The sequence below is a fragment of the Babylonia areolata genome, chromosome 33 (assembly GCF_041734735.1).
Source record: "Babylonia areolata isolate BAREFJ2019XMU chromosome 33, ASM4173473v1, whole genome shotgun sequence".
In the NCBI taxonomy this organism is placed as follows: domain Eukaryota; kingdom Metazoa; phylum Mollusca; class Gastropoda; order Neogastropoda; family Buccinidae; genus Babylonia; species Babylonia areolata.
Window position 1 is genome coordinate 1559754 of NC_134908.1, and position 14991 is coordinate 1574744.

Here is a 14991-nt window from a genome sequence, read left to right on the forward strand (position 1 = left end):
GTTGTAGGAGCAGCAGCAGCAGCAGTAGTAGTAGTAGTAGTAGTAGTAGTAGTAGTGTATTGTTGTTGTTATTGATAGTGGTTTCTCAATGACTTCTATGTATTTACTACTACAACTACTTTCAACACCACTATCCAAGTTGTTCATGCTGTGTGCTCTATTTGAAATAAAGGTATATACTTTTCTGTGGGGGCTTTTCATCTTTGGTTGATTACTTAGCTTTAATGAATATTTCCTTATTAACTGTTTAACCAATTTCTTAATTGATTGGTTATTTGGTTAATTGGTCAGTTAATTCATTTGCTACTTGACCGTTTGAAGTTGAATTTCTTAACTGCTCGAAGTGAAGTGATTGCTGAATACATTCAATTATTGCTTACTTAATCAGTTGTTTGATTGACCACTTTGCCAATTCATTGAATGATTGATTGGTTTCACTGTGCTGGACCTCCCCTGAACCCAACCACTGCAGCAGACAAAGGCAGTACAGGTACATTTTTTTTCTTTTTTCTTTTTGTCTGAGTGACACGATTGTCATCACCATCACCCCCTAACCCCTGCACCTCCATCTCATTCTCTCTCCCTCAATCATTATTTCACGTTCATTTAGACACTTAGATTCACACACACACACACACACACACACACACACACACACACACACACACACACACACACACACACACACACACAAATACACACACACTCACACACACAGATAGAAAATTTTAATGTGTTGATTGTTCTTAGATTGTGATTTTCTGTGATCTCTTTCAATATTTAAATTTGTGTGTCTCTTAATTGTATATTTCATGATTGAATAAGGAGTCACGAATGCACGACCACATGTTAATTTGTCTTGAGAGATGAAAATATTACTTGAATCCACACACACACACACACACACACACACACACACACACACACACACACACACACACACACACACACACACACACACACATACACACACACACTCACACACGTGTGCGCGCACACACGTTGTTTATATCCAGATATATATGAATAATATTCGTGTGCAGTAAAGAGAAAATTTGTTCATGCCATGTTGATGACAAAGTGTGTCATGTGATGACTGTGAGCTGTGTGACGTGCACCATGTCATGTTGATGACAAAGTGTGTCATGTGATGACTGTCAGCTGTGTGACGTGCACCATGTCATGTTGATGACAAAGTGTGTCATGTGATGACTGTGAGCTGTGTGACGTGCACCATGTCATGTTGATGACAAAGTGTGTCATGTGATGACTGTGAGCTGTGTGACGTGCACCATGTCATGTTGATGACAAAGTGTGTCATGTGATGACTGTGAGCTGTGTGACGTGCACCATGCCATGTTGATGACAAAGTGTGTCATGTGATGACTGTGAGCTGTGTGACGTGCACCATGTCATGTTGATGTGAAAGTGTGTCATGTGATGACTGTCAGCTGTGTGACGTGCACCATGCCATGTTGATGACAAAATGTGTCATGTGATGGCTGTGAGCTGTGTGACGTGCACCATACCATGTTGATGACAAAGTGTGTCATGTGATGACTGTCAGCTGTGTGACGTGCACCATGTCATGTTGATGACAAAGTGTGTCATGTGATGACTGTCAGCTGTGTGACGTGCACCATGTCATGTTGATGACAAAGTGTGTCATGTGATGACTGTCAGCTGTGTGACGTGCACCATGTCATGTTGATGACAAAGTGTGTCACGTGATGACTGTGAGCTGTGTGACGTGCACCATGTCATGTTGATGACAAAGTGTGTCGTGTGATGACTGTCAGCTGTGTGACGTGCACCATGTCATGTTGATGACAAAGTGTGTCATGTGATGGCTGTGAGTTGTGTGACGTGCACCATGTCATGTTGATGACAAAGCTGTGTGATGTGCAGAATGTGACGTCACTCTGACTGACCCTCAGGGCGTCATCACCAGCCCCAACTATCCCGACAAATACAACAATATGGAACACTGTTCCTGGAAAATCAAGGCTCCAGAAGGATGGAGAATCAGGGTGAGTGCCCTGTGGCCATCAGGTGTTAACACTGACCTCATGTCAACAGAGAACGTTCGTTGGCAATGTAATTCTGCCGTGTATTTACTTTTCACTTCATTTGTTTTCTTTGTCAGTGGTTTCCTTTTGTCAACACTATTTTTTTGAGTCAGACGTTCTCTGACTTCCCTCCCGTATCAGTCTAGCAGTACTGCAATGATAACCACACACAAACACACACACACACACACACACACACACACACACACACACACACACACACACACACACACACACACACAGATGGTACTTTCTTTACTGACAGGAATCCCTACTTACATATTTTGTTAAATCAATGATAAATGTGGGCATGGCATGGAAGAAAGATGCAGCATCCTATTCAGACATGATGACTACCATTAGATCTCACTTCTAACAATGCCAGACACAGACACCTACCACCAGCTGTCTGCCAGACACAGACACCTACCACCAGCTGTCTGCCAGACACAGACACCTACCACCAGCTGTCTGCCAGACACAGACACCTACCACCAGCTGTCTGCCAGACACAGACACCTACCACCAGCTGTCTGCCAGACACAGACACCTACCACCAGCTGTCTGCCAGACACAGACACCTACCACCAGCTGTCTGCCAGACACAGACACCTACCACCAGCTGTCCAAAGCAGATCACTATCTCTTACCTGTGAACAGGACACAATAAACTAAACAGCCACGTGCACAAACACTCCCGCGCTGTGCCGCCCTCTGTGTGCCCATGTGGAGAATCAGACCAGACCACAGAACATGTTCATCAGGACAGCATGCAGGGACCTCAGAGGTCTGAGGGAGGAGATCTGGCCGACAGCCACAACCCTACAAGACAAGCTGCATGGCCTGTGGAGGCTGTCCAGAACATCATCCATTTCATGTTGAGGGCTGATCTCTATGAGTGTAACTGGTGACAGCATCGGGCATTTGTCAGTACTGAGGAGCTGGAAAAGGCATTTGTCATGTGATGTCAGCATTGAGGATATATGAGTTCAGCATTAGCAATGTATTGTCATGATTGAAGATCTGGTGCTAACATCCATCTTTGCTCTGAAATCAGTGGTGTAAATTTCAACATGAATACAGTGCGAGTCAATATAAAGCATGTTTGCAACAAAGGAAAGTTTACATTTTTATAGCGTGCATCTGCAGTATCATTATTTTGTAATCACAATCATCAAATAACTAAAACATATTCATGAACACTGGACGTAAACAAACAAAACTTAATACATTGATAAATCTCAACTCTGTTTGGACAAATTTACTTGTAATATCGCCATACTTTGGATATCAAAGTAACAAGAAACAAAAAACATATTATTGAGTGGACTTTTTTTCAAAAGGTGCTTATCATAACTGTTTTTGAACTAGATTCCTGTCATGGAATTGTAAATTTTATAGGTGACATATCAACTCCTAAAGGAGCAAAACAATTAATTGATATAAACATTATTCGTAAAATACAACTATGGACTGATCATAAGTGTATGTTTGAATTGAGAATAAACATTACCAAAATCATCAGACTGCATCAAATCATTCCAGCTCCAAGCATAACAGTCTATAATCACTTCAACGTGCTGACAGTTGAAGAAAACCAATGCACTGATATAGTGAACAGCAGTTTCAGTTTCAGATTCAGTAGCTCAAGGAGGCGTCACTGCGTTCAGACAAATCCATACACGCTACACCACATCTGCCAAGCAGATGCCTGACCAGCAGCGTAACCCAACGCGCTTAGTCAGGCCTTGAGAGAAAAAAAGGGCGAATAAATAATAGATAAATACATAAAAAAGAACTACTACTAATAATAATAAAATGTATAAGGCGCAAAAACTTGATGAAGTCAACTATAAACGTAAATAAATAAATAAATAATAATTTTATATAAAAAAAAGAAAAAAGTGAACAGCAGACAGGATTACAAAGGCAGACAGACAATGTGACATGTTTTTCATTTAATAAGGGAATCAGACATAGAAGAAGCATAAACAGTGTTGATTTACGTGATTTAGACATCTGCCAGGATCACAAAGGGAATAGTGTCTAGAACACCACTCAAGGTCTAGTGGAGGGGGAGAAAATATCGGCAACTGAGCCGTGATTTGAACCAGCGCGCTCAGATTCTCTCGCTTCCAAGGCGGACGCGTTACCTCTAGGCCATCACTCCATACTCTTTGTGTTCGGTCTTTAGTTTAGCGTCTTTTTACTATCAGTGATATTAGACGTTAAAAAAAGGAAAAAAAAAAAGGGAGGTGAGGGGGGGCGGGGGGGGGGGGGGGGGGGGGGGGGGGGGGCTGGGAAGAGAAAAACAGAAAAAAGGTAAACAAAAAAAGTACCGTAAATTGTATAACTAACATGCAATTACATTTAACAGTAACAATTCAATAATAATAATGATAATAATCAGAAACGATTAACACAATTCTGAAGTGCATTAAAGGAATGTAGAAATAGGGCTATGAACTAATGCCTGTGGAAGTTCGACCATAAGAACCTCGTCAGAAATAACTTTACAAAAATCATCTGCAGAATTATTATTCTCTTTGAAATACTTGGGCAAGAAGGTACGTAACTGCTGACAGTGAAACAATGATGTAAGCTGAACTGCTTACCACAGATGCATGTAACATTTGTACTATACTTTATCTTCAGCGCATCAAGTTTTATATTGAAGAAAGCAGAGGTTATTAATCTTGTATAGCAAGCTGATGGATTCGGTATCCTTTCTTTAATAATATTCTCGGGGAATAATGTTCCTTTATGTTTTAAAAAAACTTTAACTTCTATCGGTTATGAAATCGACACTTTGTTAGAAAAATCAGTAATGGGTCGATTACACTCTTTGTGTGTGTGTGTGTGTGTGTGTGTGTGTGTGTGTGTGTGTGTGTGCGCGCGTTTCTCTCTCTCTCTCTCTCTCTCTCTGTGTGTGTGTGTGTGTGTGTGTGTGTGTGTGTGTGTGTGTCTGTCTGTCTGTCTGTATGTATGTATGTGGATATCTATTGTGTGTGTGTGTGTCCGTGGTAAACTTTAACATTGACATTTTCTCTGCAAATACTTTGTCAGTTGACACCAAATTAGGCACAAAAATAGGAAAAATTCAGTTCTTTCCAGTCATCTTGTTTAAAACAATATTGCACCTCTGAGAAGGGCACAAAAAAAAAAAAAGCCAAATTATATGCAAACTGCATTTACTGTTATATTTATATTTTTTGTATTCTCTAAACTTGGCACTTTGATCTGGTATTCTGACACAACAACAAGAGCAGTCATTATTATCATTTTTTGTTCAAACAGGAACTTCTTTTGCTAAGCATGGAAGTTTTGTTTATTTTGCAAACGTTTTGGTGCAGACAGCAAAAAAGGGAAATTAATCTGTAATTAATGCTAGGGGACTTAATTTGCTTTAAACTGATCTTTCTCATCTTAAACATTACATTTAGAAATTATACTCAATACATAAAAAGCTTGTGTCTTTTACTCTCAGTGTACAGGGCTTTCACTATGTTCATTCGCCCAAGTGGTCTTTTTCGGAAAATACTAAAATCAATACGACGAGTGGACTTTACAGATCTATTGGCTGAGCCCTGAAGGTCATGGGCAAAAATCAATTGCGTACACATATTTATACACATTCAAAGCGCGTGCTCATATTCTTCGCGAACGCGAACGACGCCATTTTGTTTCAAGTTGTTGACCTGCCCGTTCAATCCTATATTCAATGGACAATACATGATAACATGTGATGGAAAGTTGGAGAATGAGACCATTAAATATTTATTCAGAGAAAGATTTGTGAACGCCTCATCACTTACTGGATTATGCCCCAAACTGCCATAAAAATATCCACAGAATCAGTCGGAATTCACAGTTAAAAATTGTAAACCATGCGAGTTAATACCCTTGAATTGATCACGATGAAACGAAAAAAATTTCCAGTCTTGACTTTTCTCAAAATGAAGTCCTTTTCACTTCATACGACGTTTAGAAGTACTTGTACTTGGCTCTACATGTTATTAGTTTAACAAAATACTCAATTTTCATATCATCTTTAGAACTATAAAACTAGAATGAACATAAAAGAGAAATTGAATCGACCGTGTCGTACTACATTTCCGGCGGGTGTAACTAAACTTGTACATCTATCTAGATCTAGAGAAAACGGCTAAATGTTGCAGTGTGATTGCGGCGATAGCCACGTCTCCTTTACTGCGGACTTAAAAAGAATTTTTCATTGCCCTTAAAGATTTTTTGAGTGCCCAAGATACACAAGAATAATATGATTTAAACAGCGTTCTCACTGCAAATACCGCAATTGATTTATCGCCCTTTAAAAAAGTATGTTCAAATATTAAATTTTATAATGTCAGTTATGGAGCCACGGTAGTATAATGGGTAAGACAGTTTCTTCTCACCCGAACACGCGGGGTTCGAATCTGGTTAGGTCTTTTTTTTTTTTTTAACCCGAAGTTTTATAATAACAAATACAGAACACATTTTAATGATTAGATTTTTAAAAAAAGTGTATCACAAGTGAGTCTTGAAGGCCTTGCCTCTCTTGTTGCCTTTGCAATGCTTGTATCTTTGTATATGTTTAATCAGGTCTCTGTGCATATCTTGTATCCATAATGATTATAATTGTGCCACCAATGAATCAATGTGTGTCATACGTTTTCGTTTTGTGTTTCCATCAGTTAACATTCAACGACTTCAAGCTACAGCCAGAGAATGATTCTGGCTTTTGTACCGACTATCTGGGGCTGTCCGACGGATTTGGACATTGGGGCACATTCTGTGGAGAATCCAGACTCAACGCCTTTTCCAGGGAAAACGTTGTGCAGATTAAGTTTGTTTCTGATGCACGTGCTACAGCCACAGGTTTCAACATGAGCTATGACTTTGTGGGTAAGGAGCTAGGTACCTCTCATCCTCTGTCCTGTATGGTGTGCGTGAGGTAGGGAGGGGTATGTGAGGGGGGTGGGGGGTGGGGGGTGGGCGTCAGGGTTCTTCATCATCCTACTTGTTCTCTGTCATTTGCTTCTATTGGTCTGTCTCTCTGTATGTGTGTCTCTCTGTATGTGTGTTTGTTTTTCTGTTGTACTTTTCTGTCTGACTCTCTGTTTGTCTGTCTTTCTGTTTTATTTTTCTGTCTGACTTTGTCTGTATGTCTGTCTGTCTTTCTGTTGTACATTTCTGTCTGTCTCCATGTCTGTCTGTCTTTCCCGTCTATATTTGATTCCTCTTTGTGATCTCTTTGTTTATTTCCATTGTTTGTTGTTTCCTGCTTAGTTCATTCCATCTCTCAGAGCAGGAAGGAAACATATGCAAGTGGAGTGATGACTTACAGGTAACGCGTCCGCGTAGGAAGCGAGAGAATCTGAGCGCGCTGTTTCGAATCACGGCTCAGCCACCGATATTTTCTCCCTCTCCACTAGACCTTGAGTGGTGGTCTGGACGCTAGTCATTCGGATGAGACGATAAACCAAGGTCCCGTGTGCAGCATGCACTTAGCGCACGTAAAAGAACCCACGGCAACAAAAGGGTTATTCCTTGCAAAATTCTGTAGAAAAATCCACTTCGATAGGAAAAACAAATAAAACTGCACGCAGTAAAGAATTAAAAAAAAAAAAAAAAAAAAAAAAAAAAAAAAGTGGCGCTGTTGTGTAGCGACGCGCTCTCCCAGGGGAGAGCAGCCCGAATTGCACACAGACAAATCTGTTGTGATAAAAAGAAATACAAATTCAAACAAATATGCGTACAAGCTACAAATACTCTCAGAACCACAACAGGAATAGACGATTTCTTTCCTGTGGTATAAGGGTTTCAGTGTTGACCCAAAACAATTCACATGTTTCATTGTCAAAGTCATTCCACTAGGATACATACATATATATATATATATATATATATATATATATTATTGAGAGAGAGAGGGAGGGGGGTGGGGGGTGAACAGAGATTTCTTTTTCTTTTTTCCTCCATGTATCTATTTTTCCATTACCTGTAGGGGAAGAAAGGGATGCTAACACCTAAATACACGGGGGAGATAAAAAGGAGCAATCAGACCATTGATGTTTGAGTGGGAGTTAATTTCATTGTCATGTGTTGTCATGGAGGCTACATTACACCAGACTCTTTTGAATGGGAGTTACAATCAGTAGGGCCTCTAGGATACCATGGTGCATGGTTATGTTAAACTCATTCCTTTTTTCATTTTCAGAATATAATCGTGATTGGCTGATTGCATAATTGATATCTACACCCATAATTAAAAACAACAAATATTTTCCATTTATTAGCCACCTAAATAGGGTATTGTGTCACAATGAATCTGACATTATTCACAACAACAGATCTCAATCTGTCTGGTATTGAGCATGTTTGATCCTCATTTGTAAATTCTGCTATCACAGTCTCAGACTATTTGCTGAGCAAGTTGGTCCAGTTTTATAGATAACACTTTGCAGTGATCATCATCATCATCAGTGTCGTCCATGCTGTGTGCCTTATTTAAAATAGAGGTTTATACTTTTATGTCGGGGTTTTCTTCTTTGGTTGATTACTTAGCTTTAATGAATATTTCTTCATTAACTGTTTAATTAGTTTCGTAACTGCCCGATTATTTGGTTAATTGTTCATCTAATTCATTTGTTACTTGGACCGTTTGAAGTTGAATTTCTTAACTGCTCGAAGTGGTTGCTGAATACATTCATTCATTGCTTACTTAATCAGTTGTTTGATTGACCACTTTGCCAATTCATTGAATGATTGATTGGTTTCACTGTGCTGGACCTCTCCTGAACCCAACCACTGCAACAGACGAAAACAGTACAGGTACATTTTTTTCTTTTTTCTTTTTGTCTGAGTGACACGATTGTCATCACCATCACCCCCTAACCCCTGCACCTCCATCTCATTCTCTCATAAAGATTTTGTCTTGTCTTGTCCCTCAATCATTATTTCACGTTCATTTAGACACTTAGATTCACACACACACACACACACACACACACACACACACACACACACACACACACACACAGAGTTATAGATTGATAGGTAGATAGATAGATAGATATACTGTAATTTTTTCTGAAGTATGTTGATTGTTCTCAGATTGAAAGTATGATTTTCTGTGATCTCTTTCCATATTTAAATTTGTGCGTCTCTTTTAATTGTATTTTTCATCATTGAATAGGGAGCACGAATGCACACACACACACACACACACACACACACACACACACACACACACACACACACACACACACACACACACACACACACACACACACACATGTTGCTTAGATCCATATATATAAGAATGATATTCAAGTTTGTCTTCAGTAAAAAGAGAACGCCAACATGTCATGTTTTTTGTTTGTTTATTTTTTAAGGAGTAAAAGTTCTGCAAATGACCAGCACAGTCTCAGCATCCTTGGAAGGCTCTTTCCCGCTTTTTTCCTTTACTCTCTTTCTTTCTTTTTTTTAATTTTAATTTTGTTTTCTTCTTTTTTTCCGCTTTGTTTGTTGTTTCTTTTTGTTCCTTCCACCATCACTTTTCCCCTTTCTGTTGTCGTTTCTTTAGTTTTTTTCTTCTCTCATCTCTTCTGTCTTTTTTCTCTCTCTCCTTTCTTCCTTGTAACCTGTCTTCTTCCCATTGTCATGCTAAAACATTTTCAAGGCCATACAACACATAAAGTACCTACGTAGACTCACGCACAATGTCTGAAAGAGGCTAGGTAGACACGATCACTCTCTCTCTCTGTCTGTCTGTCTGTCTGTCTGTGGAGGCATTAGTTGTTGTTTTTTGCAAGTTCTTTAAGTATGTGTACATTTGATTTTACCACTTGAGTTGTCTGTGGATTAGTTCGGGTATTTTGATGGACATAGATCACGTTTTACGTAATTTGAGCTTAGTTTCAAAGATAAGATACAGATTCTTACACTTACCATATTTGAATTTAGAAATGGACAGTTTTGCTATCAACAGAATCATATTGATTTTTTTTTTCTCTTTTCATGATCTGGGATATCCATTTTCGTTGTACCAAACAATGCTACTTTTTCATTCACGGGGATCAGCGTATTGTAACGGGAGAGAATGAACTGTTTAACTCACTCAGTACGGCCAGTCCTCTCTTCTCCTTTACACAGACCCCTCGGATGTCCAGTGGGTGTCTGAATGACCCAACCTTTAGCTTCCGTCATCAGAATTGTGGTATTCTTTGTCAACATTCACCTCTTCAGTATAAGAGCCTTCCACTTGCAATATTTTGATGGTGGTAATTGGGGTGAAACGCTGTTAACGTCGTCTCTTTCGCCGTTCGTATGGAGAGAGTTAAAACGTTTCCAAACGTCGGAGAGTTTGGGGCAAGAGTAAAAGCCGTGTTCGATGTAATCAGTTTCTTGACACCAGTTGCATGTGTTTGTGTTTGACACCCCGATTTTTGCAAGCAGAATATTCGTTGGGTAAATGTTATGAATAAATTTGAAATGGAGTATTCTCAAACGGGATTCCTTCGTGCATTCATATGAAATAGTCTTTGATATCTATGTCTCTTTTGCGCTTCCAAAACTGTGTTGCACATATTTAATGATTTTGTTCGAGGGCAAAGTGTTTTCGGATTTGTTTATTAGACAACGAAATGAGAGACCCCTCTGTTGTTGCAATGTCTTTGGGGTATCCTCTTTGTGGGCAACATTGGATAGATGTTGTTTCCATGGTTGTGGTTATTGCGTTTTTGATGGCATTGTATTCAAAAAGAAGGCCCGGGTCAGTGCCCAGTTTGCGTTCTACTTCTTTGTATGTCATTACATTTCCATGCTGCCAAAGGTCCTGCACGAGAAGAATGCCTTTTTTGTGTGTGCTCCATTTGGGAAAGTGTAACCCATTTCCTTTGTATTTTATATTTTTGTTGTTCCATATTGGTTTTGTTTTTAAATTTTCTATCGGCCTGTCTTTGTTAAGGACATCTACTGCTTTTATTAACTCTCTCCAGAAGAATGACTGAATCTTTTCCAACTTTTTAATGTTTTTAGGTAAAATATTACAACTAAAACACTAAGTGTGTCATGTGATGACTGTCAGCTGTGTGACGTGCACCATGTCATGTTGATGACTAAGTGTGTCATGTGATGACTAAGTGTGTCATGTGATGACTGTGAGCTGTGTGACGTGCACCATACCATGTTGATGACAAAGTGTGTCATGTGATGACTGTGAGCTGTGTGACGTGCACCATGCCATGTTGATGACAAAGTGTGTCATGTGATGACTGTGAGCTGTGTGACGTGCAGTCTGTCACAGGACTCTGACTGACCTCAAGGGCGTCATCACCAGCCCCGACTATCCCGACGGCTCCTACACAGAGGATTTGTGTGAATGGATCATCGTGTCTCAACGTGGACTGAGAATCAAGGTGAGTGCCCTGTGGCCATCAGGTGTTAAAACTGACCTCATGTCAACAGAGAACGTTCGTTGGCAATGTAATTCTGCCGTGTATTTACTTTTCACTTCATTTGTTTTCTTTGTCAATGGTTTCCTTTGGTCAGCAATGTGCATTTGTTTTGGGTCAGACGTTCTCTGACTTCCCTCCCGTATCAGTCTGGCAGTACTGCAATGAACACACACACACACACACACACACACACACACACACACACACACACACACATTACTTTTAATACTGAATGGAATCCCTGCCTAGATTTTTTGTTCAGTCAATTGCAAATGTGGCATGGAAGATTATCAAGAAAAACACGAAGTACCATATTCAGATATGATGACTACCATTAAGATCTCACTTCTAACAATGTCTATGCTGTTGACAAGTTGAGGCTCTCCAGAACATATCCATTTCATGTCGAGGGCTGATCTCTGAGGATCTGTGAGTGTAATTGGTGACATCAGTGGGCATTTCAGTATCCGTCATGTGTCGTCAGCATTTAGTATATGATTTTAGCATTGGACATGTGCTGTCGATATTGATGTTTTGTTAACGTGTACCTTTGCACTGAAATCAACATGCATCTTTACTGAAATCAGTCGTATAAATTCTAACGTGAATACAGCTTTAGTCAAAGTCAAGAAAAAAACATGTCGGGCCATATGCCTATATCATGAATGATGACAAATGCTGCGTGTTACAAAGGCATATTTACAGGTGCATAATTTTTATGCAGTTTGATTACTTTGTTGTTGTTGGCGTCTGTCTGTTTGGGGAGACAATGGAACTCTGTGCCTGGTTCGGTCAAGTTGTTGAGTTGCAGCACCTGCTGTGGCTGTACAGTCCGATTCTGGATCGGCAGGCTCTGTTGCAGTTGTCGCAGGTGAAAATCGCACCTGGCTCAGAAGGTACGGATTCTGCCCTCTGCCGTCTACGCTCTCTTCCCTCTACCCAGTGCTGTTCTCTCTTCTCCTCGCTTCTCTGGACACGTGCCTTCACGTTCCTTTCTCCAGCTGTTAGATCTTCAGCCACCACCTCCCAACCTGCTGGGTCGATGGGGATGTCCTTGGGGATTCGCCCGTCCTCCATTTGCCTGACGTGGCCGAGCCACCGCAGATGGCGCCGGGTCAGGAGTGCAAACATACTGGAGATGCCTGCCTGGTCAAGGACTTTCTTGTTTGGTACACGGTCTTGCCACGTGATGCCCAGAATTCTCCTGGGGTTGTGCAGGTGAAAGGAGTGAGTCTGTGTCCTTGGCGAGAGTAGAGGGTCGATGTCTCGCTGCCATAGAGCAGAGTGCTGAGCACACAGGCTTGGTACACCTGCATCTTGGTGTTGATGGTCAGCATGGGATTGTTCCAAACCCTCTGCCAGGCGGGTCATGGCTGTAGCTGCTTTGCCAATCCGCTTGTTGAGTTCGGAGGTTGGAGTCCGGGTTTTCATTCCCGTAGATGAACTGCCTTCCCAGGCTGACGAGCTCCATATGCCCGAAGCATCTGGTTTTGAGGCGCCAGAGACCCACTTTTCGCCCCTTCTCCTGTCAGTAAAAGCAGTTCCGCCGGGCTTAGAGGCTAAGCCACACGGGCAGGCCAGGAGTTGGGCTTAGTTGTCAGAGGCTATTTGAGACGCACGCCGTATGGGAGCACTCCATTTGATTATTTACAAACACAATTGGCAACATAACTAAAACATATTCTTAAGCACTGGACATAAGCAAGCAAAACTTAAATCATTGATGAATCTCAACTATGGCTGAATGAATTCACTTCTAATATCATTATACTTTGGATATTGAAGTAACAAGAAACGAAAATCTTATCCTCGAATGGATTTCGTTTTTAAACGACACTTATTAACATCAGTCGCCAGGAAAACATTTGAATGCTTGATTCTGCAATTCCTAAAAACCTGCATTCCTCCATCTTTTGATCCCTTTCAGTTCGCCAATAGAGCCAACAGATCAGCTGAAGATGCCATTAGCATAGGTCTCTACCACGACCTCAGACATCTCGAAAATCCTAACAGTTATGCTTGGATCCTTTTCATTGACTACAGCACTGCGTTCAGTACAATAGTAGCATCAAAACTACATTTTAAATTTAAAGACCTCTCGCTGCCTGAATCAGCTTGTGCATGGATCCTAGATTTTCTAAGATGCAGACCGCAAGTTGTTAAAGTTGGTGACCTCACCTCTCCACATGTATTCTCAACATAGGCGCCCCACAGGGATGTGTTCTGTCCCCACTGTTGTACTCACTATTCACACATGACTGTGCAACTCAAAATGAATGTAACACCATGGTCAAGTTTGCCGACGATACTACTCTAGAAGGGCTGATAACGAACAGTGATGAGTCAAAACACAGGGAAGGAGAACTAGAACTTGTCAGCTGGTGTGATCAAAACAACTTTGAACTCAACGTATCAAAAACAAAAGAATTAATTTTAGATTTCAGGAAGACCAGATCTGACCCCTCACCACTTGCCATTAAAGACAAGCAAGTAGAGATCATCAGCGAATTAAAATTTCTCGGATTGATCATTTCCAACGATTTGAAATGGGAGAAAAATACGGAAAAAATTGTTAAGAAAGAAGCACAACAGCGCCTGTACTTTCTTCGGCGCCTCAAAAAGTTCGGAATTAGAAAAGCAATCATGGTTGATTTCTACCGAGCAGTCCCTGAAAGCGTGTTAGCCTTCGCTATTACTGTTTGGTACGGAAACATTTTCCAAGGCAGAAGTCGCAGCCCTGAACAGAATCGTAAAAACTGCCACCAAGATTACCGGGGCTGATCTACCTTCTCTGGACGGCATATATTATAAGCGGCTACTCAAAAAAGCAAATTCAATCAAGCAGGACGAATCACATTTAGCTTTTGGGATTTTCGAGATGCTCCTCTCTGGTCGTCGGTACAGAAGTATAAGGACGAAAACCAATCGCTTCGCCAAAACGACCACTTACCTGAAGACCTAGTCATCAGCCCTATCCACATGTGATATGCAGCTTATGTTTAAATGTGTGTGTGTGGTGTGTGCGTGCGTGCGTGCGTGCGTGCACAAATTCTCATATTGATATGCACATGTATGTGTCCTAAATTCTACTGTATCTGTTTGTGTAGGATTTTTGATTTATTTTTGTACCTTTTATGTACTATCCCCCCCCCCCAATATTCCTTGTGACCCTGGTGCACTTGGTAATAAAGACATATTCTATTCTATTCTGTTACTTATTAATTCTGTTTGAATTAGCTTTCCATCATAAAACTGAGAATTTAGAGGTGACATATCAAATTCCAAAAAAAAGGAGAAAATAACTTATATGAACATTGTTCGTGAAATACAGGTATAGGATGATCGTTTGTACATGTGTGAATTGAGAATAAGCGTTGTCAAAATCATGAGACTGCATCACATCATGCCAACTCCAAGCATATCAGTCTATAATCATTTAAGCATGCTGACAGCTAAAGAAA

General features: G+C 40.5%; 1 protein-coding gene across 3 annotated transcripts in view; it reads left to right on the forward strand.

The window, feature by feature from the left end:
* The window catches only part of LOC143277050 (tolloid-like protein 1), a 42559-nt gene that overhangs the window by 25469 nt on the left and 2099 nt on the right, over window positions 1-14991 (forward strand). For all 3 annotated transcript variants that reach the window (XM_076581781.1, XM_076581783.1, XM_076581782.1), the window contains 5 exons: window positions 473-490; window positions 1909-2030; window positions 6764-6974; window positions 8889-8903; window positions 11370-11491. In XM_076581781.1, coding sequence (XP_076437896.1) covers window positions 473-490; window positions 1909-2030; window positions 6764-6974; window positions 8889-8903; window positions 11370-11491 — 488 coding nt within the window. The remainder of the gene's footprint in view (window positions 1-472; window positions 491-1908; window positions 2031-6763; window positions 6975-8888; window positions 8904-11369; window positions 11492-14991) is intronic.